General features: G+C 41.5%; 1 protein-coding gene across 1 annotated transcript in view; it reads right to left on the bottom strand.

Moving 5' to 3' along the window:
• LOC118367558 (inactive dipeptidyl peptidase 10-like) overlaps nt 1-12,668 on the bottom strand; it is a 64,748-nt gene extending 52,080 nt beyond the window's left edge. The window contains exons 1-4 of the mRNA XM_052493929.1: nt 12,565-12,668; nt 7,495-7,590; nt 4,134-4,228; nt 3,706-3,780 (exon numbers count right to left, since the gene is read on the bottom strand). Coding sequence (XP_052349889.1) covers nt 3,706-3,780; nt 4,134-4,228; nt 7,495-7,590; nt 12,565-12,613 — 315 coding nt within the window. The 5' untranslated portion in view covers nt 12,614-12,668. The remainder of the gene's footprint in view (nt 1-3,705; nt 3,781-4,133; nt 4,229-7,494; nt 7,591-12,564) is intronic.
• Between the last annotated feature and the right edge of the window lie 7,957 nt (nt 12,669-20,625).

The raw sequence follows: 20,625 nt of genomic DNA, 5'->3' as shown, positions 1-20,625 counted from the left end.
ATGTGTCACGCCCTGACCTTAGAGAGCCTTTTTATTCTCCATTTTGGTTAGGTCGGCGTGTGACTAGGGTGGGTACCCTAGTTTTTATATTTCTTGGTTGGCCTGGTATGGTTCCCAATCAGAGGCAGCTGTCTATCATTGTCTCTGATTGGGGATCATATTTAGGCAGCCTTTTCCATCTGTTGTGTGTGGGATCTTGTTTTTGTCTTGTAGCCCTTTGCACTACAAACCTGCACTCTTTATTTGTTTTGTTGCTGGTTCACATTAATAAATATGATGAACGCCTTCCACGCTGCACCTTGGTCCAATCCTTTCAACAACGATCGTTACACCATGGCATGGAAGGAATTGTCCATAGAGCTCCGAGACAGGATTGGTTTGAGGCAAAGATCTGTGGAAAATTACCAAAAAATTTCTGCAGCATTGAAGGTCCCCAAGAACACAGTGGCCTCCATAATTCATAAATGGAAGAAGTTTGAAACCACCAACACTCTGCCTAGAGCTGACCGCCCAGACAAACTGATCATTTGGGGGAGAGGTGACCAAGAACCTGATGGTCACCCTTACTGAGCTCCAGAGTTCCTCTGTGGAGATGGGATAAACTTTCAGAAGGACAACCATCTCTGCAGCACTCCACCAATCAGGGCTTTATGGAAGAGTGGCCAGATGGAAGCACTCCTCAGTAAAAGGCACATGACAGGCCGCTCTGATGAAACCAAGACCAATAACTCTTTGGCCTGAATGCCAATCTAGAGGAAACCTGGCACCATTCTTACAGTAAAGCATCATGCTGTGGGGATATTCTTCAGCGGCAAGGACTGGGGGACTAGTCAGGATTGAGGGAAAGATGAACGGAGCAAAGTATAGAGAGATCCTTGATGAAAACCTGCTCCAGAGTGCTCAGGACCTCAGACTGAGGCGAAGGTTCACCTTCCAACAAGACAACAACCCTAAGCACACAGCCAAGGTAACGTAGGAGTGGCTTCAGGACAAGTCACTGAATGTCCTTGAGTAGCCCAGCCAAAGCCCAGACTTGAATCCGATCTAACATCTCTGGAGAGACCTGATAATAGCTGTGCGGCGACGCTCCCCATCCAATCTGACAGAACTTGAGAGGATCTGCATAGAAAAAGGGGAGAAACTCCCCAAATACGGGTATGCCAAGCTAGTAGCGTCATACCCAAGGAGACTCAAGGCTATAATCTCTGCAAAAGGTGCTTCAACAAAGTACTGAGTAAAAGTGAATAATTATGTATGTGTGATATTTCCGTTTATATATCTATATATATATTCAAAGATTTCTAAGAACCTGTTTTTGCTTTGTCATTATGGGGTATTGTGTGTAGATTGATGAAGAAAAAAAACATTTTAATCAATTTTATAATAAGGTTGTAAAGTAACAAAATGTGGAAAATGTCCAGGAGTCTGAATACTTTCCGAATGCACTGTACCCTCATCAGATCTTTATCCTCCTCTGCATTTTGAATAGGCTCTTAGCTACCCTACTAACCATCGTCTGGTGATTGGTGCAGACTGCATTATACAAACCGGTATCTGAATCAAGATGACTGCTGTTGTGAGCCACTCTCATGTTCCCAGGTCTGCTATTAAACAAGATGAAAATTGGCTACACACCGAAGTGCCTAAAAGGAATGGCTTTTATGCGCTCCAGAAGAATGAACGTGAGAGAGGAGCTATATAGAGGAGCTATTTGTGTGGAGCGCTGAAACCAAGTATTGTTTTAATGGACACACTTTGAGAGCCATAGGCTAGAGTGTCTATGTATACAGACTGAATAAGAGTTCATATTTTTAATAGGTTTTGCTGTAAGGTCTTGCTTTTTGCAAGCGAGATGTTCAATTCCATCAGGGCATTCAGTTGATGAAATTTGTTAATGGCACTGGTTTTGAAGCTGTCACTGTTTATTGGGCATCCAATGTTCTTCAATGATAGGTTTGGAGACATTATGACTGTAGTAGGCTATGACACACAGTTCAAGTGAGATATCGGGAACTCAAAGTACGGCTGGTTATTCCATTAAAATACCTGCTTCATCATAAGGGGTTATGTTTGTGCGAAATACCCTTGATGCTGAGTTAGGGTTAGGTCATTACTGAGCCAGTATGAGGTGGCATTCAGAAGATCAGAAACCATGTTGCCAGCGTTTCGTAGCCAATTCTTTGTTGTTGTTTGCAACCAAACTAATGGATAAGCGGTCGGTCGTCTGAGTAGGAAGGTTTCCCCCGATACCATACCACCTATCCTTTCCTTTGCTTTAGCCTCTTCCTGTTATGAAAGAGAACATCACTGAACACAAGAATGGGACATTGTTTCTGATGGTTTCTGCAAATATGTGCTTTCTCTAAGTATTCCAAAGTATTCCCTATCATTGCATGTTGCTAATTATTCATCCGAGTAATACATTTCAATTGCACATCAAACAAATACAATTTTGATTTGATATCTATCGAGCCCGTAGCCTGTCGGCTTACGTTAAACGATAATTGCTTTCTCTTTGAACAACAGTTATTTTAGTACAATGATGGAAAAAATTGTCTTGGATTGTTTACAACAAATTGCTTTGATGCGGACACAACTTTTGTCCTGAGGTTAATGAAAGGGTCGAATTTGAACGGATTCATGTAAAAATACGATAATACATTTACACAACCTCTCATTATTTTCCAAACGGTTAGAAACAGGGCAAAAACACGTTTTTTTCCACTATGTAGTCATACCACAAAGGATAAACACACTCGACTGAGACCAAAGGCACCTTCAGTGGGGCATTCCATTGGCCCACAAGTGCCAGAACTAACCATCCAGTGAACCAAGCAAGCTATCCACTAACGCTGCTGTTTTTATTGGTGCATGCCAACAAAGTTGCAGCAGACACGTGATAAATATGACTAATTGTGGTACGGTTGTGTTGTTTTTTAGTTGATGAGTTGTGCTTGAGCATTCAGAGATGCATCAGTGGGATACCATCCAAATACAGTGTTTCCCATGTCTATATAGACTCAAAAAGAGCTGAATAACTTAAAGAGTTACAGTATCGGTTTGGACCTACAGAAGCAAACAATATGTCAGCAGGGAGTGAACTAGTAGTATTTACAAAACATTTCAACGTCACTATGACCCTAATAAAAGCAGACACAGGTAGGACATGAGGAAGAAGACAAGCCCTCCGGCCTTTTAATGCAGTTACTTTTCCACAGAGTTACGAGTCCAGAGAATTAGCTTTCTGTACCAGAACATCACAGAATACGAACAAGAGGAAGGCCTCAAAACACAGCTCGTGAGACCACCGCAAATGACAAGGCCGAGGGTACCAATCTCACAGAAAGGTCTCTTCAGGCACTCGCTGTCTTTATTGTTCTCATTCTCTGTGCATCTGTTGTGTCTAACATCTCTTTCTGAGAAATACTGAAGGATGCATTATAAGGAAACCGGAGACCACAGAGACACACAGGCCCACACCATTCATTCTCCAATGTAATTCTCATTAATGTTGTAAAAAAAAAAAAAAATGTTGTACTGTACCTCAGATTATTGTGTTGTTATTCATTTTCAATATCAACAAATGTTTCTCAAGACAATAACCAAACGAGTTGGCTATACAGCACAAATACATCTGGGACCAGGCTACGAAGATGTGTATCATTTTGAGATACTCTTCAGGAATGGCACATTAAAATCACTGACCTGTTTCACGTCATAGCCCAGAAGAACAAAGTTTAGATCTGGAGAAACTGCAAACTTGGATGCCTTAAATGTTGCCTGGTAAGAAAGAGAAAAGAGTGGAAAGAGAATGAGAGATACGGTGACTGTTCATCTGCAGTTTTACAGTCCATTCAAATGTGTTGTTTTGAAGCGTGAAATTTAATGATTTTTTTGGATTAGCATGAACTACACATGTTTTCAAATTCCACAAGAATGGCATAGTATTATCTTCTCTAACTTATTTAAAACATTGTCTAATTCCAGTCTACAACATGTAGCAAATAAAACAAGATGGCAAGGTGTTACTGGAGGCAGCCACTTACCAAATGGCACCTTAAGGTGAGCATGTCTCGCTAATGTGAGTTCTCTGGGAAGAGGAGTTGGTATGCACTGAGACGGTAAGTACTCACAAAAGTGGTGTTTTTTAGTAAGAGGTCTGTCTCATTGCTCTGCGTGTTGGCTTTGAACACATCACCGTCCCAGCTCCTGAAAATGATCTCCTCATCTGTCAGAGAGAGAGAGAAATGGGGAAGAGAGAAAGAGAGAGGACCCTTGGTAAAAGGTTGTAAGATGAATAAGTGAAGGGTTACAAGTGATGCCAAGGCTGAGACCAAGGGTTATGGTTAATGCCTGGCTTTGTTTAGGTTTTTATACTGGATAACCTTGCTCATGGACTGCCTTGAGGTGCTTAACAATGGTTTGCTACATCCAATCTAGTTACTTCATTCGTTCAACTTGGCCCACTGCCAGTAAATTACAGATGTCACAATGAATGGCTAAGAGTTCCGGTGCTCATACACAATTATGGGCATCGTGCCAAATATGTGTTTTTAAGCATAGGCACTTGTCTCAGGTATCCTGTATAATGACATCCCATGTGAGACATCCCTTGTATGACGCACCAAATATGACTTGTCATTGCAATGAGAAATTACAACTGCACGAAGAGGTCCCCCCTGAAGAATTGAGACACTCAACATGCACAGTAATCTACCGACTCACTTAGAGAGTATCAGTGACAACTTGGCTCAGTATTATTTCACATCAACAGGAACAAATGTGATGGGAGTTTCGGCCAATATCTTTCATCTCTGGCCAATTTTACAATCTGGGGAGTCCAGGATTTCATTAATGCTTTTGACGGACCAATATCATTACAAAGCCCTCATCTCATATACAGTAAATGTCATTGAATGAGATCTAAGGCGTCAACCTTGGGCCGGTGGGCTATAAAACAGAGATGACTCAGAATACATTAAAGTACAATGACAGGCAAGTAAACATAAAATAGTGATGGATGGTTGACTTATGATCAATAGGAGAAAGAGGGTACAAGAGAAGAGAGGGGACCAGAATGTTATTAAGTTAGATTTTTTTAGAAGACACTCCTTCTAAGGGTACTTGATAAGAATGTATAAAACTGTCATTGTGATTCATAATTGGTTTGCAGTAAGTGACATTGTGCAGTAGCATACTGAATCAACTGTAGCCTACTAAACTGTAAATATTGTGGCACGCCGTGAGCTTGTAGTCTTGAATCAACCTGTGGTTGGCTGGTATTTATATATTGCATTTGTGCAACATTTGTGCTGTACAGATCATATGCAGACCCTATGGAGTGCCCTTTCAATACAACGTGTTCAATGCCATCTTCCCCTGTACATGATTCACTGACACTTTTCACCCCAAAAATGTTTGTTGGTATTTTCCTTTGTGACGCAGTGCAAAAAAAAAAAACTTTTGTCAAATTTGTCAGACAATCCACATGTTATGGAGGCCTGTGACAAAGCACAGAGGCACATTTGGATTTGCGCTTATGCTTTGTGTGCTCTGCTCAAAAACTGTGATGTACATTCAATGCAACCGTCACATCCACTTGCCATCTGCCAAGTGTGTTGACAAAAGACGTTTCATCCAGAACTTCACGAACAGTGTCCTTATGTGAAAGCAATTTGACAAAGTATTTTTTTATACTGTGTCACAAAGGACATTTCCACACTATGAGGTTGGAATAATGCTGTGAAATTGTGAATAATATTAATGCCCTTTAAGTGTAAGAGCTGTTTGACAAGACCTGTTTCCATCCCAGGTGCTGTGTTTATTTTTTTAGACGCTATGACTTTACTTTTTATACGGTATAATTGTTACTCAGAAATGAGTTGATATTGACATAGAAACGGCTGCATTGGACCTTTAAGAATGTCAGTGAAGTAATTAGCAGTACTTCAGGGGTTTGCACTCAGGCAGTTGTGAGGAGCGCTCTTTGAAATTGAAGGATGAATAGTGAGGCCCCATCTTTCAGGAGTGGAAAATAGAGCATGACCGCAAGGAGACAGCAGCATGTCCTAGCCTGTCAGAAGACTGAGATGCTGAGTGAACTAACAAGCTGACAGCACCTATACAGACAAGCCAAACTCAAACTCTTAGACAGAGAGACTAAGAAGGGGAGGAGTGCCTTGTCATGAAAGGTGCTATTTGTGATGCTTTATTCATTATATTTTGAAAAGACTCTCCTTCAGATAATGTGGATGAAAGGATACAGTGATTTGAGAGTGTTATAAATTGGTCTGACCCCTTCATATCTGCAACACCGCTCTGATACTAGCCACAGCCTGACAGTGCTAAAATACAGACTTCGCTTCACATACTGTAAACACAAACAAGTGAAAGCAGCAGTGATTTGCAAGCTTCAACTTAACGCATTAAATCCCTCTCTGATCTTCCGGATCTTGAGTTGTTAATGGTTGCAGATGGTACATCCCGTACCGTTCTGGCTCCGGAGTAGTGAATGTATGAGGAGGGAACGATTTATAACCAAGAATGCTGGTTCCCAACGGAGCAAGAATTCCTATAGATTAAAGTAATGTATTCTATCATTGTTCTCTGCTGGTGCTATGATTAATTTACACTCCACTGGTGGTATTTAAACAGTGATTGTATCAATGTTACCTTCTCATGAATCCTCTTTCAAGGCTTGTATTTGCTTTTAAGGCTCCGATAGGGCTTGAAATGAGTTTGTTTCAGTATAATGTTCAAATTTGTGTAATACAGTTTATTTTATTTCATGTGTTTGCTTATCTGCTGCAGTAGGTTAACTATTTCATGTCCATGTGGAGAATATTAACCACTTTCGGCCTCTCCGAATTAAATTTACATGAATACATTCCTTAACAGCATGAATATGTAATATCAGACAAACAGCAGCAGTGATGGTAGTTTGGTACCTTTAAAGGCTTCGGAATATGCCAGCACAATTCATCCTAATGGCAGAACAATGTTCCTCAGAGATATACAGTATGTCGTTTCCATTGAAATTCAAATTCAGATTTAGAATGGTATGCGGATGAACAAACACCGCCAGAGACAATTGGCAGAAACAAATGTACTTTGTCAGCTCAGAACGCATTCAAAAATCTTCAAAGGACACCATTCTTTGAGAGCGTTTGATGCCTGTGCCATTTCTCTTTGAAAGCTTTTTGATGTTTACTTTTGGGCTTTGCTCTGTGTTGAAACTAAAGAGCAGATGGGTGATGTTTACGAATCTTGATTTAGTGAGAGGCACAAGTCTCCAGCAGATACCACGCAGATTTGATGAAATATGATGTGTTCAGTGAACAGAGGAGACTAAATTCGAAGAGCAACAGGTCCCAATAATGGCTGCTCAGCATTCATAGCAAATGGAAACAAAATACATTTGAGACAGATACAATGTTGTTACAGATACGAGCGACATTAGATATGTAGAGTTATGAATATACTGCATAAACATACCATTGATCCACTTAGCATCAGGGTCATGCACCTGGAACTCTCGTTGAAAGAGGTCATCCAGTGTCAATTGGGTGCCTAAAGACTTCGCGCCATCATCTGTGAAGAAATGACACAAAGTCTTCAAATAGACATAGAGAACACTTTTACTCACAATTGACAGTTAGCTAAGGCCATTCCCAGAATGTTGGGCAATCAATCACAGCGCTCCAATGGATAGAAACTGTCATCATTCACATTTAAATCACAAGAAAAGCTAGTGAGGGCTGTGGCAAAAACTGAGCTTTCTTTAAAAAAAATACATGTTTAAATTGCTAAATCATTGAACAGTGCACCAGGAGGATTTTTCTGAAGCGGAATTATAATTTTGTTACATTGCTTGCTTGCTATCTCATGTGATTAGCTGACCACCAAACATTGCTATCACTAGCTAGCCACTTAATATAACTATTTTTCTTCAAACATAAGTTAGCTAGCTAAGTTATCAATCTTTTGTCATATCAGGATATGATTTGAGAGCACTAGTTTGCTCCAAAAGTGGTTAAAGCTTTGACTGCATGCTGACAGTGAATTCAGAGCCATTCAGTAGTGTGTCCATCCACTCTGCCCAGAGTGGGTGAAAACGCACTTTGGTGATGTAATTTCACTTCCTTATGTTATAAAATACATTTTACCAAGACAAATACGATAATTCATGTTCTGAATCGGGGTCCTTCTCTAACATACTGTATCTTTACCATTATATCAAAAAAGTTGGATTTCGAAACGTAATACATCCAATAATAAGCACCGAGCTCTGTTTACATAGTGACGCGGGTTTATCATAACTTTCGCGGTCGACATCTTCATAGTTGTTTCCGCGGGTTGTGAAAAGCCAAATTAGCATGACATGAGCTGAATTAAATGTTAAAGGCTTTGAAAATAAATGTTGGTTGACATTTATGTGAGAACCGGAATTTTGAATGAATATTAAAGCGTACATTGACATATGAAAATACTACATGTCATGTCTCAAAATCTATATCCATTTTACCTCTATAAATATTTTGTGTCCTGTGGATTCGAGAAGAAACATGACGAGTTCAACACGATAGTGAATGCATTAGCCTTCATTCCTGCACAGAATCCAGCCTAGCTGACACAATTAAATGTTCTTGATTTTTCGGGCTCTATTTTGTAAATCTGTCCATCCTACAAGTGTAAAAACTCCAATAACCAGTGGTGGGAAAAGTACCCAATTGTCATACCTGAGTAAAACTAAAGATTCCTTAATAGAAAATGACTCAAGTAAAAGGTGAAAGTCACCCAGTAAAATACTACTTGAGTAAAAGCCTAAAAGTATTTGGTTTAATTACATTTACTTAAGTATCAAAACTAAATGTAGTTGTACAAATGTACTTTAGTAAAAGTATAAATCATTTCAAATTCCAAACCAGATGGCATAATTGTTAGTCCTTTTTTTTATTTGGCACACTCCAACATTCAGACATCATTCAGAAACAAAGCATTTGTGTTTAATGAGTCCGCCAGACGAGAGGTAGTATTTGTATTTATTATGGATCCCCATTAGATGCTGCCAAAGCAGCAGCTACTCTTCCCAGGGTCTTCAGTTTATACAATTTTAAAACATTACAATACATTCACAGATTTCACAACACTGCCCTCAGGCCCCTACTCCACCACTACTACATATCTACAGTACTAAATCCATGTGTATGTATAGTGCATATGTTGTCGTGTGTGTGTGTGTGTGTGTGTGTGTGTGTGTGTGTGTGTGTGTGTGTGTGTGTGTGTGTGTGTGTGTGTGTGTGTGTGTGTGTGTGTGTGTGTGTGTGTGTGTGTGTGTGTGTGTGTGTGTGTGTGTGTGTGTGTGTGTGTGCCAATGTGTTGTGTATGTGTTGCTTCACAGTCCCCACTGTTCCATAAGGTGTTTTTTTTTTCTTTTTTTAAAAATCCAATTTTACTGCTTGCGTAAGTTATTTGATGTGGAATAGAGTTCCATGTAGTCATGGCTCTATGTAGTACTGTGTGCCTCTCATAGTCTGTTCTGGACTTGGGGACTGTGAAGATACCTCTTGTGGCATGTCCTGTGGGGTATGCATCGGTGTCCGAGCTGTGTGCCAGTAGTTTAGATAGACAGCTCGGTGCATTCAACATGTCAATACCGCTCATAAATAAAACTAGTGATGAAGTCGATCTCTCCTCCACTTTCAGCCAGGATAGATTGACATGCATATTATTAATATTAGCTCTCTGTGTACATCCAAGGGCAAGTCGTGCTGCCCTGTTCTGAGCCAATTGCAATATTCCTAAGTCCTTTTTCTGTGGCACCTGGCCACACGACTGAACAGTAGTCAAGGTGCAACAAAACTAGGGCCTGTAGGACCTGCCTTGTTGATAGTGTTGTTAAGAAGGCAGAGCATCACTTTATTACAGACAGACTTCTCTCTGTCTTAGCAACTACTGCATCAATATGTTTTGACCATGACAGTTTACTATCTAGTGTTACTCCAAGCAGTTTAGTCATCTCAACTTGCTCAATTTCCACATTATTTATTACAAGATTTAGTTGAGGTTTAGGGTTTAGTGAGTGTTTTGTTCCAGATACAATGCTTTTAGTTGTTCCAAATACAATGCTTTTAGTTTTAGAAATATTTAGGGATAACTGGTAGAGATGACCAGTGAGTGAATTTGACCAGTTCTGTCCTGCTAAGCATTCAAAATGTAACGAGTACTTTTGGGTGTCAGGGAAAATGTAAGGCGTAAAATGTCCATCATTTTATTTTGGAATGTAGTGAAGTAAAGGTTGTCAATAATATAAATCCCTGCAACAGATACAATTATATTTTGGCTTATGGCCAGATCCAGGGTCGCAACTTTGACATGTCCTCCCCCACATTCTGAAATTGCATTTTTGCGATGTGCATTTTTGCAACGTGATACAAAATGAGGCAGCGGTGTGCTTTAGGACCATCAGAGTGGTCGGACAGGCTGTTTGTCCGACTGGATAAAAATATATAAACAATCATTTTTATTATTTTAGAACTGGGGCCTCTCCCAAAAATGGTCTAAATTGTCAATGAACTTCAAATTGATAGAGGACCCATAGGATTTAAGCCAGTAGTGTAATATATGCCATTTAGCAGACGCTTTTATCCAAAGCGACTTACAGTCATGTGTGCATACATTCTACGTATGGGTGGTCCCGGGAGTCGAACCCACTACCCTGGCGTTACAAGCGCCATGCTCTACCAACTGAGCTACAGTGTAGCCAGAGGAGACAACTAAAGTGTTCCATTCCGTGTCCTATTGTTGGTATAGCCTGTCTATGAAACCTTTGAGGTTATTTTTTTAATTGCTACAAATTATGAAGATTTATATTGTTGGTACTATCATGAATGACTACTGTGTGAGCATTCAAGTGCTTCTGCATCACAATAGGGACCTGGTGATCTATGTCACAAACACGGGATCCAGGGAAGCAGTGTGTCTTGCTTTCGGGACCACCACATCCCTAACTATGGACAAGGAGAGGGTCGCTACGAGCCTGATGGACGTCGGAGGGCCCCCGGTGAAGTCAGGGGGCTCAGAGCTGTAAAACGGTTAGAGAGCCGCAGGTCTGGACGAGAGGGCCAGAGGAGGAATACATTGGAATGGTGTAGAGCAAGATGGAGTAGTCCGCCGGTTCTCATTGGTTGGATGTGTTAATACAAGTTATTGGACCAAAGTAGTATCATCCATAGCTACCGCATAGGAGACCAATCTCATAGCGCACCCTGGATTATCCCCTTGGTCATAATTTATAGCCTGCTAACGTTAGCTCCAGGAGACGATAAAATTCAGTCAAACGCGGTGTGTTAAGAACAGCACTAACACTGGGTTCGGAAATAAACAAAATTTGATTCAATCACATGAAGGACAAAACACTCACTTTACAGAAAATGATTAGACTATACGTGTAAATCAGTCCACATAAGATACTGGGTAAACAATATGAAAAGTATTAGACTATACATGTACATCAGCTCAAATAAGTTGCTGGGTAAACAATATGCCAAACAATATGCCAAGGCGTCAAATGCTGTTGGTATTGACCCCACGACTGGTGTCTGGGGTACGTGCTCATTAAGGGCCTGTTTCCCAGGCACAGATTAAACCTATAAAATTGCCAGTGTAGAATTCCCCTACAATAACCCATGTATAGCCTACAGTATGTATTCCATTTTATTCACACTTAATAGACAATTAAGACATTTTAATTTGTTTGGTGACAACAATAACACAGACAAGACAAATTGGAGGCTATAACATGGGACACAACATTACAGTAACATCTAGATAAATACATTAGCTATATTGTTACAAGTGGGATATTTCATTTATTTTGTTAGAAATGTAGATCACATGTAGGACTATGTAATTAGATTGTAAGGATGTATGGATAAATATGTATTTAAGCTCTAAATAGTCATCCTCCTAAAACATGCATTGATAATAAACAATGATAGGTTGTGACATCAACCATATACTGTATGAGCATGTAGTGCCTTTTGCTTCCAAAAGAAACACAAGGTTGTCTCCCATAATGCTTTGGTTCCGAATTCAAGTTATAGTTTGTGAGGAGCAACTGTCGAAATTATAATCGACTGCAATTGAAAGTTCATGACCTTTGATCACATGGTTGTGTAAAGGTCATGCAGTTAACAAGTCAGATTTTTTTTATTACCCAAAATGCAACACACTTTGAAAAGCGGTGACCAACGTTGGTCAAAGTCTTGACAAAAGTTATCCGCACATTGTCTCTGAAAATTATAATCATCCCAGAGTATTCCCTCACAATTAAATAACCTCCATTTGCTTAAAAGAAAGGCAATGGAGTGTTGAACTTTTAACTTAAATGAAAGGTGTTAGTTTTAAATTGTAAGACTAAATTCTAAGCAGGTAGCTTGTCGCCTGTTTTTGAAAGCTGCATTTATTGAGAATGGTGAAAAGTTAGAACCAAGGTCTTCTTTCGAAATGATTTGAATCAGGTTTTGAGATTATATGTAAAACAAAATAACTCCAGAAATTTACTTTTGGAAAGAAGAGCGATGGCCAGTCCAATGAGTGACAGTATGACCATGATGACCAGCAGAGAGATGGCGATACCTTTCCAGTTCCTGTCTGGCCCAAAATCCGGCACATCCTTCAGAGAGAGAGACAGAGATAGAAAGAGGGAGGAAGAGAGAGAGAAAAGGTTAATATTCATAAATAATTTGTAGCGAGTTGAAAGTAGAAGTGGAAACAAAAAAGAAACATCTCCCAACCGGACAGTCGGTCCATGCCGCAAGAGATGAAGAGGCGAAGTGAGAAGATTTACTCTTCCCAAAATTCAGTCTTTGTGAGATAAGCCCTTTTTTGCATGGAGGTCTATGAATTGTGTCGAATTACGTGAGACTTCTTTGATCAAATATAAGTTTTTGCAATATTTAGGCTGTTACAAATGTACTGATATAAATGGATGCACATGGCATTCCGGAAAACTTTGAGATTACACTGAACAAAAATATAAACACAACATGTAAAGTGTTGGTCCCAGTTCAATGAGCTGGAATAAAAGATCCCAGAAATGTTCTAAACGCTCAAAAAGCTTATTTCTCTCAACTTTTATGAGCATTTTTCCTTTGCCAAGATAATCAATCAATTACATGTATTTATGAAGCCTTTTTTACATCAGCAGATGTCACAAAGTGCTATACAGAAACCCAGCCTAAAAGTCCAAAGAGCAAGCAATGCAAATGTAGAAGCACGGTGGCTAGGAAAAACTCTAGAATGGCAGGAACCTAGGGAGAAACCTAGAGAAGAACCAGGCTCTGAGGGGTGGCCAGTCCTCTTCTGGCATTGCCGGCTAGAGATGATAATAGTACATGGCCATTAAGGCCAGGTTGTTCTTCAAGAAGTTCAAACGTTCATAGATGACCAGCAGGGTCAGTTAATAATCACAGTGATTGTAGATGGTGCAACAGTTCAGCACCTTGAGAGTAAATGTCAGCTGGCTTTCAGAGTTTGAGACAGCAGGAGTGTGTGGGTGGGTGTGTGGGTGTGTGTGAGACAGAGAGGGAGACAGAGACAGAGACAGAGACAGAGAGAGAGAGAGAGAGAGAGAGAGAGAGAGAGAGAGAGAGAGAGAGAGAGAGAGAGAGAGAGAGAGAGAGAGAGAGAGAGAGAGAGAGAGAGAGAGAGAGAGAGAGAGAGAGAGAGAGATAGATAGCTGGTCTGGGACAAGATAGCACATCCGGTGAACAGGTCACGGTTCCATAGCCACAGGCAGAACAGTTCAAACTGAAGTAGCAGTGCGACAAGGTAGCACGTCCGATGAGCAGGTCAAGGTTTCATAGCCACAGGAAAAATAGCAGAAACTGGATCAGCAGCACGACCAGGTGGACGGGATGGAGACAGCCAGGAGTTGTCAGGCGAGATAGTCCTGAGGCAAGGTCCCAGGGCTCAGGCCCTCAGGGAGGGGAGACAGAGAGAGTGCAGAAAATTAGAGGGAGCATACCTAAGATCACACATGACACCAGATAAGACAGGATAATTACACCAGATCGGGCAGAATGACCCTAGCCCCCCGGCACATAGTCTCCAGTCTCTATGCTGCAATAGTCTGAGACAGGAGGGGCCGGGGGACAATGTGGCTCTGTCTGATGATAACCCTCGGACAAGGCCGACCATGCAGGACATAACCCCACCCACGTTGCCAAAGCAAAGCCACCATACAACTAGAGGGATATCAACAGGCCACCCTCCGCACTAGACCGAAGGGGCACAAAACCGGACAGGAAGATCATGTCAGTGACTCAACCTGCTAAAGTCGAGTATATTGGGGAAAAAAGCCTGGCACGACTTGACGTACCCCTCCTTGGGACAGCAGGAGAGAGCACTAGTAAGCCAGTGACTCAACCCCCGTAATAGGGTCAGAGGCAGAGAATACCAGTGGAGAGAGAGGAGCCAGCCAGGCAGAGACAGCAAGGGCGGTTCGTCACTCCAGTGCCTTGCCGTTCACCTTCGCACGCCTGGGCCACACTACACTTAATCATAGGATGAATCTTCAGTAAAGACTAAATGGTTGAGAACGAGTCTGCGTTTCTCACGTGGACAGGCAGACTATTCCATAAAAATGTAGCTCTATAGGAGAAACCCCTGCCTCCAGCTGTTTGCTTCTAGGGACAATAAGGAGGCCTGCATCTTGTGACCATACCGTACATGTAGGTATGTATTGCAGGACCAAATTGGAGAGAAAGGTAGGAGCAAGTTCATATAATGCTTTGTAGGTTAGCAGTAACATCTTGAAATCAGTCCTAGCCTTAACAGGAGCCAGAGGCTAGCACTGGAGTAATATGATTGAATTGTTTTGATCTAGTCACGATTCTAGTAGCCGTATTTAGCACTAACTGAAGTTTATTTTGTGTTTTATCCGGGTAGAGTAGAGCATTGTAGTAGTTTAATCTAGAAGTGACCAAAGCATGGATTAGCTTTCTGCATCATTTTTGGACAAAACGTTTTAGATTTCTGCAATCTTACGAAGATGGAACAAAGCTGCGCTTTAAATATCAGGATCCAGATCAGGGTCCAGGGTCCAGAGTAACGCCGAGGTTCTTCACTGTTTTATTTCAGATGACTGTGCACCCATCAAGATTAATTGTCAGATCAAACAGCAGATATCTTTGTTTCTTGGGACCAAGAACTAGTATCTCTGTTTTGTCCGAGTTTAAAAGTAAAACATTTGCTGCCATCCACTTCCTTATGTCTGAAACACAGGCTTCCAGCGTAGGAAATTTAGGGGCTTCACCATGTTTCATCAAAATGTACAGCTGTTTGTTGTCCACATAGCAGTGAAAATTGACATTGTGTTTCTGAATGACATCACCAAGAGGTACTGTAGAATATATAGTGAAAACAATAGTGGTCCTAAAATGGAACCTTGAGGAACACCGAAACTTACCATTGATTTGTCATAGGGCAAACCATCCACAGAGACAAACTGATATATTTCTGACAGATAAGATCTAAACCAGGCAAGAAATTGTCCGTGTAGACCAATTTGGGTTTCCAATTTCTCCAAAAGAATGTGATGATCGATGGTGTCAAAAGCCGCACTAAATGCTAGGAGCACAAGGACAGATACACAGGCATGGTCTGACGCCATTAAAGGTTATTTTACCACCTTCACAAGTGGGGTCTCAATACTATGATGGGGGGTCTAAAACCAGTCTGGAGCTTTACTTATACATTATTTGTCTTCAGAAAGGCAGTGAGTTGCTGCGCAACAGCCTTTTCTAAAACGTTTGAGAGGTATGGGAGATTCGATATAGGCTGATAGTTTAAAAAATAAATGTAAACAGGCACATACACCTGTCTCAATGGGGAAAGCTAGTGGTACACTCCACTAAGCTGGCAGGCTGGCTAACAGCCTGCTGCCTGCCCTGCACCGTCTCTCATTGTGCTCATTGTGCTCATTGTGGAGTTAGAGCCCTGTCTATGTTGATAGATAAGATGAAAGCACCCCTTCAGCTTGGATGGAGTCCGTCACTCCACAGCAGGCCAGCCTTGTTCCTGTTTGTGCAGGAGTCCTAGAAAGAGGGCCAGTTATCTAAAAATTCTATCTTTTGGGAGTGGCAGAAAACCGTTTTCAACGGGCGATTGAGTTGTGCGAGACTGCTATAGAGCTCATCACTCCCCATAACTGGGAGGGGGCCAGAGACCATTTCTGAATACCAATTCATCTTTCTAGCTAAGTTACACACTAAAGTTATGTTGCTCTTGGTGACCTCTGACTGTTTCATTCTAACATCATTGGTGCTGACATTGGTGCCCTGCCCCCTGGAAAACTATGTAGGATCGCTTGATGATTCTTTTTAAGTCTAATATTGCAGGTAATGAAATTTCCAATGACTGGGGTTTTCAATTTGTCAGAGTTAATGGTGGGAGGCTTCGATGGCTCAGACCCCGTAACGGGAGAGGAGAGACCTGAGAAAGCTTTGGGCTCTGACTCCGACTCGTTACTTAGTGGGAAAAACAGGTTGAAAGTTTATTCGGCTGAATGAGCGACACCGGTTGAGCATGCAGACAGCATTTATTTCCAGAAGCCGTGAGAAAATTGCGGGGACTGGGCAGAGGGATTAACACTACTACCTGTATTGACTTGTGGCACAGATGCTGTATCCTTTCCTACACATAAATTGCTCTTGCCTAACGATTACGTCTGAAGCCCAGCTTGCACCTTGGCTATCCTTACCATAAGGCGATAGTTCTCCTGTATATTGTTAGTACAGCAACTGCAATAACAAGGCATAATGTTACTTAGTCCTGCAGATCTATGTGCAGATCTATGTGCAGATAAAGCGTCCGGGGTGAAAAAGTTTCATAATTTTTTTTGTGTGAGGACAAAACAAATACATTGGTAAACTTAATAAATACAGAGTTCGATTAAATAATTATAAACAGTAAAAAGTGAAAACGTTTTACAGGTAGCCAAGCAGCAACAAACAGAACAACCATATGGAAACAAGGCGGAAGTGCGTTGCATCACCAGTCATGTGATGAACAGAGGGAGAGCAGATCATGGCCAATCCTTTGAGTATGGGAGTTGGACCTGAGCATCCACCTGACAGGTGTAGCATATCAATAAGCTGATTAAACAGCACAATCATTACACATGTGCACCTTGTGCTGGGGGCAATAAAAGGCCACTCTAAAATGTGCAGTTTTGTCACGTAACACAATGCCACAGAAGTCTCAAGTTGGGGGAGTGTGCAATTGGCATGCTGACTGCAGAAATGTCCAACACGGCTGTTGCCAGAGAATTAAATGTTCATTTCTCTACCATAAGCCGGCTCCGACATTGTCTTGGAGAATTTGGTAGCATGTCCAACCCGCCTCACAACCGCAGACCACGTGTAATCATGCCAGTCCATGACCTCCAAATCCAGCTGCTTCACCTGCGGGATTGTCTGAGACAAGCCACCCGGACAGCTTATGAAACTGTGGGTTTGCACAATTGAAGAATTTCTGCAGAAACGGTCTCAGGAAAGCTCATTTGCGTGCTTTCCATCCTCAACAGGGTCTTGACCTGACTGCAGTTCGGGCAAATGCTCACATTCGATGGCCATCCGTGAAGTGTGCGCTTCACGGATGAAAACCGGTCTCAACTGTACCGGGCATATGGTGTTGTGTATGCTTGGCTTTGTGTGGGCGAGCGGATTGCCGATCTCAACTTTGTGAACAGAGTGCCCCATGGTTGCAGTGGGGTTATGGTATGGGCAGGCATAAGCTACGGACAAAGAACACAATTCCTTTTTATCCAAGGCAATTTGAATGCACAGAGATACCGTGACGAGATCCTGAGGCCCATTGTCGTGGCATTCATCCGTTGCCATCACCTCATTTTTCAGCATGATAATGCACAGCCCCATGTTGCAAGGATCTGTACACAACTCCTGGAAGCTGAAAATGTCCCAGTTCTTCCATAGCATGGTTACTCAACAGCCATGTCACCCATTTAGCATGTTTGGAATGTTCTGAATTGACGTGTATGACAGCATGTTCCAGTTCACACCAATATCCAGCAAATTCACAACACCATTGAAGAGGAGTGGGACAACATTCCACAGGTCACAATCAAGTCTATTTGAAGGAGATGTGTCATTCTGCGTGAGGCAAATGTTGGTCACACCAAATACTGACAGGTTTTCTGATCCATGCTACTACTATTTTATTTTTTATTACTGTAACTGTGACCAGTAGATACAATTGAAGTCGGCAGTTTACATACACCTTAGCCAAATACTTTCAAACTCAGTTTTTCACAATTCCTGACATTTAATCCTAGTAAGTTCAGACCCCCACTTTATTTTAAGAATGTGAAATGTCATAATAATAGTAGAGAGAATTATTTATTTCAGATTTTATTTCTTTCATCACATTCCCAGTGGGTCAGAAGTTTACATGCTACCAAATACTGAGTGTATTACCTTTAAAATGTTTAACTCGTGTCAAATGTTTCGGGTAGCCTTCCACAAGCTTCCCAGAGCTGGTGGAACTGAGTCAGTTTTGTAGGCCTCCATGCTCGCACACGCTTTTTCAGTTCTAACCACAAACTTTCTATAGGATTTAAGTCAGGGCTTTGTAGTGGCCACTCCAATACCTTGACTTTGTTGTCCTTAAGCCATTTTGCCACAACTTTGGAAGTATGCTTGGGGTCAATGTCCATTTGGAAGGCCCACAATCAAGCTTCCTGACTGATGTCTTGGGATGTTTCTTCAATATATCCACATAATTTGCCTGCCTCATGATGCCATCTATTTTGTGAAGTGCACCAGTCTCTCCTGCAGCAAAGCACTCAACAACATGATGCTGCCACCCCCGTATTTCACGTTTGGGATGGTGCTCTTCAGCTTGCAACCCTCCCCCTTTTTCCTCCAAACATAACGATGGTCATTATGGCCAAACAGTTATATTTTTGTTTAATCAGACCAGAGGACATTTGTCCCCATGTGCAGTTGCAAACTGTAGTCTGGCTTTTTTATGGCCGTTTTGGAGCAGTGGCTTCTTCCTTGCTGAGCGACCTTTCAGGTCGACCTATCTAGATAGGACTCGATTTACTGTGGATATGGATAATTTTTACCTGTTTCCTCCAGCATCTTCACAAGGTCCTTTGCTGTTGTTCTGGGATTGATTTGCACTTTTTGCACCAAAGTACGTTCATCTCTAGGAGACAGAACGCGTCTCCTTCCTGAGCGGTATGACGGCTGCGTGGTCCCATGGTGTTTATAGTTGCGTACTATTGTTTGTACAGATGAAGGTGGTACCTTCAGGCGTTTGGAAATTGCTCCCAAGGATGAACCAGACTTGTGGAGGTCTACAATAATTTTTCTGAGGTCTTGGCTGATTTTCCCAATATTGTCAAGCAAAGAGGCACTGAGTTTGAAGGTAGGCCTTGAAATACATCCACAGGTACACCTCCAATTGACTCAAATGATGTCAATTAGCCTATCAAAAGCTTCTAAAGCCATGACATAATTTTCTAGAATTTTCCAATCTGTCTAAAGGCACAGTCAACTTAGTGTACGTAAACGTCTGATCCACTGGAATTGTGATATGAATTGTAAGTGAAATAATCTGTCTGTAAACAATTGTTGGAAAAACTACTTGTGTCATGAACAAAGTAGATGTCCAAACCGACTTGCCAAAACTACAGTTTGTTAACAAGAAATTTGTGGAGTGGTTGAAAAACAAGTTTTAATGACTCCAACCTAAGTGTATGTAAACTTCTGACTTCAACTGTATATATAATTTGTTAAGTATTCCATTTTTCCACATTTTGATATATTACAGCCTTATTCTAAAATGGATTCAATCAAACAAAATTGGCCTCATGAATCTCCACACAATACCCAATAATGACAAAGCGAAACAGGTTTTGAGAAATGTTTTCAAATGGATTAAAAATAAACACAGAAATAGCTTATTCACATAAGTATTCAGACCCTGTGCTATGAGACTCGAAATTGAGCTCAGGTGCATCCGGTGTCCATTGATCATCCTTGAGATGTTGATGCAACTTGGAGTCCACCTGTGGTAAATTCAATTGATTGGACATGATTTGGAAAGGCACACAACTGTCTATATAAAGTTCCCACAGTCGACAGAGCATGTCATACCAAACACTAAGCCATGAGATTGAAGGAATTTTCCGTAGAGCTCCGAGACAGGATTGTGTCGAGGTACAGATTTGGGGAAAACGTCTGCATTCTTAAATGGAAGAAGTTTGGAACCACCAAGACTCCTCCTAGAGCTGGCCGCCTGGCCAAACTGACCAATCGGGGGAGAAGGGCCTTGGTCAGGGAGGTGACAAAGAACCTGATGGTCACTCTGACAGAGCTCCAGAGTTCCACTGTGGAGATGGGAGAACCTTCTAGAAGGACAACCATCTTTACGACACTCCACCAATCAGTCCCTTGTGGTAGAGTGGCCAGAAGGAAGCCACTCCTCAGTAAAAGGCATATGACAGCCCACTTGGAGTTTCCCAAAAGGCAAGTAAAGATTCTCTGGTCTGATAAAACCAAGATTTAACTCTTTGACCTGAATACCAAGCGT

Source organism: Oncorhynchus keta, chromosome 34 (assembly GCF_023373465.1).
Source record: "Oncorhynchus keta strain PuntledgeMale-10-30-2019 chromosome 34, Oket_V2, whole genome shotgun sequence".
Taxonomy (NCBI): Eukaryota; Metazoa; Chordata; class Actinopteri; order Salmoniformes; family Salmonidae; genus Oncorhynchus; species Oncorhynchus keta.
This window is presented reverse-complemented; position numbering and strand designations above follow the sequence as displayed.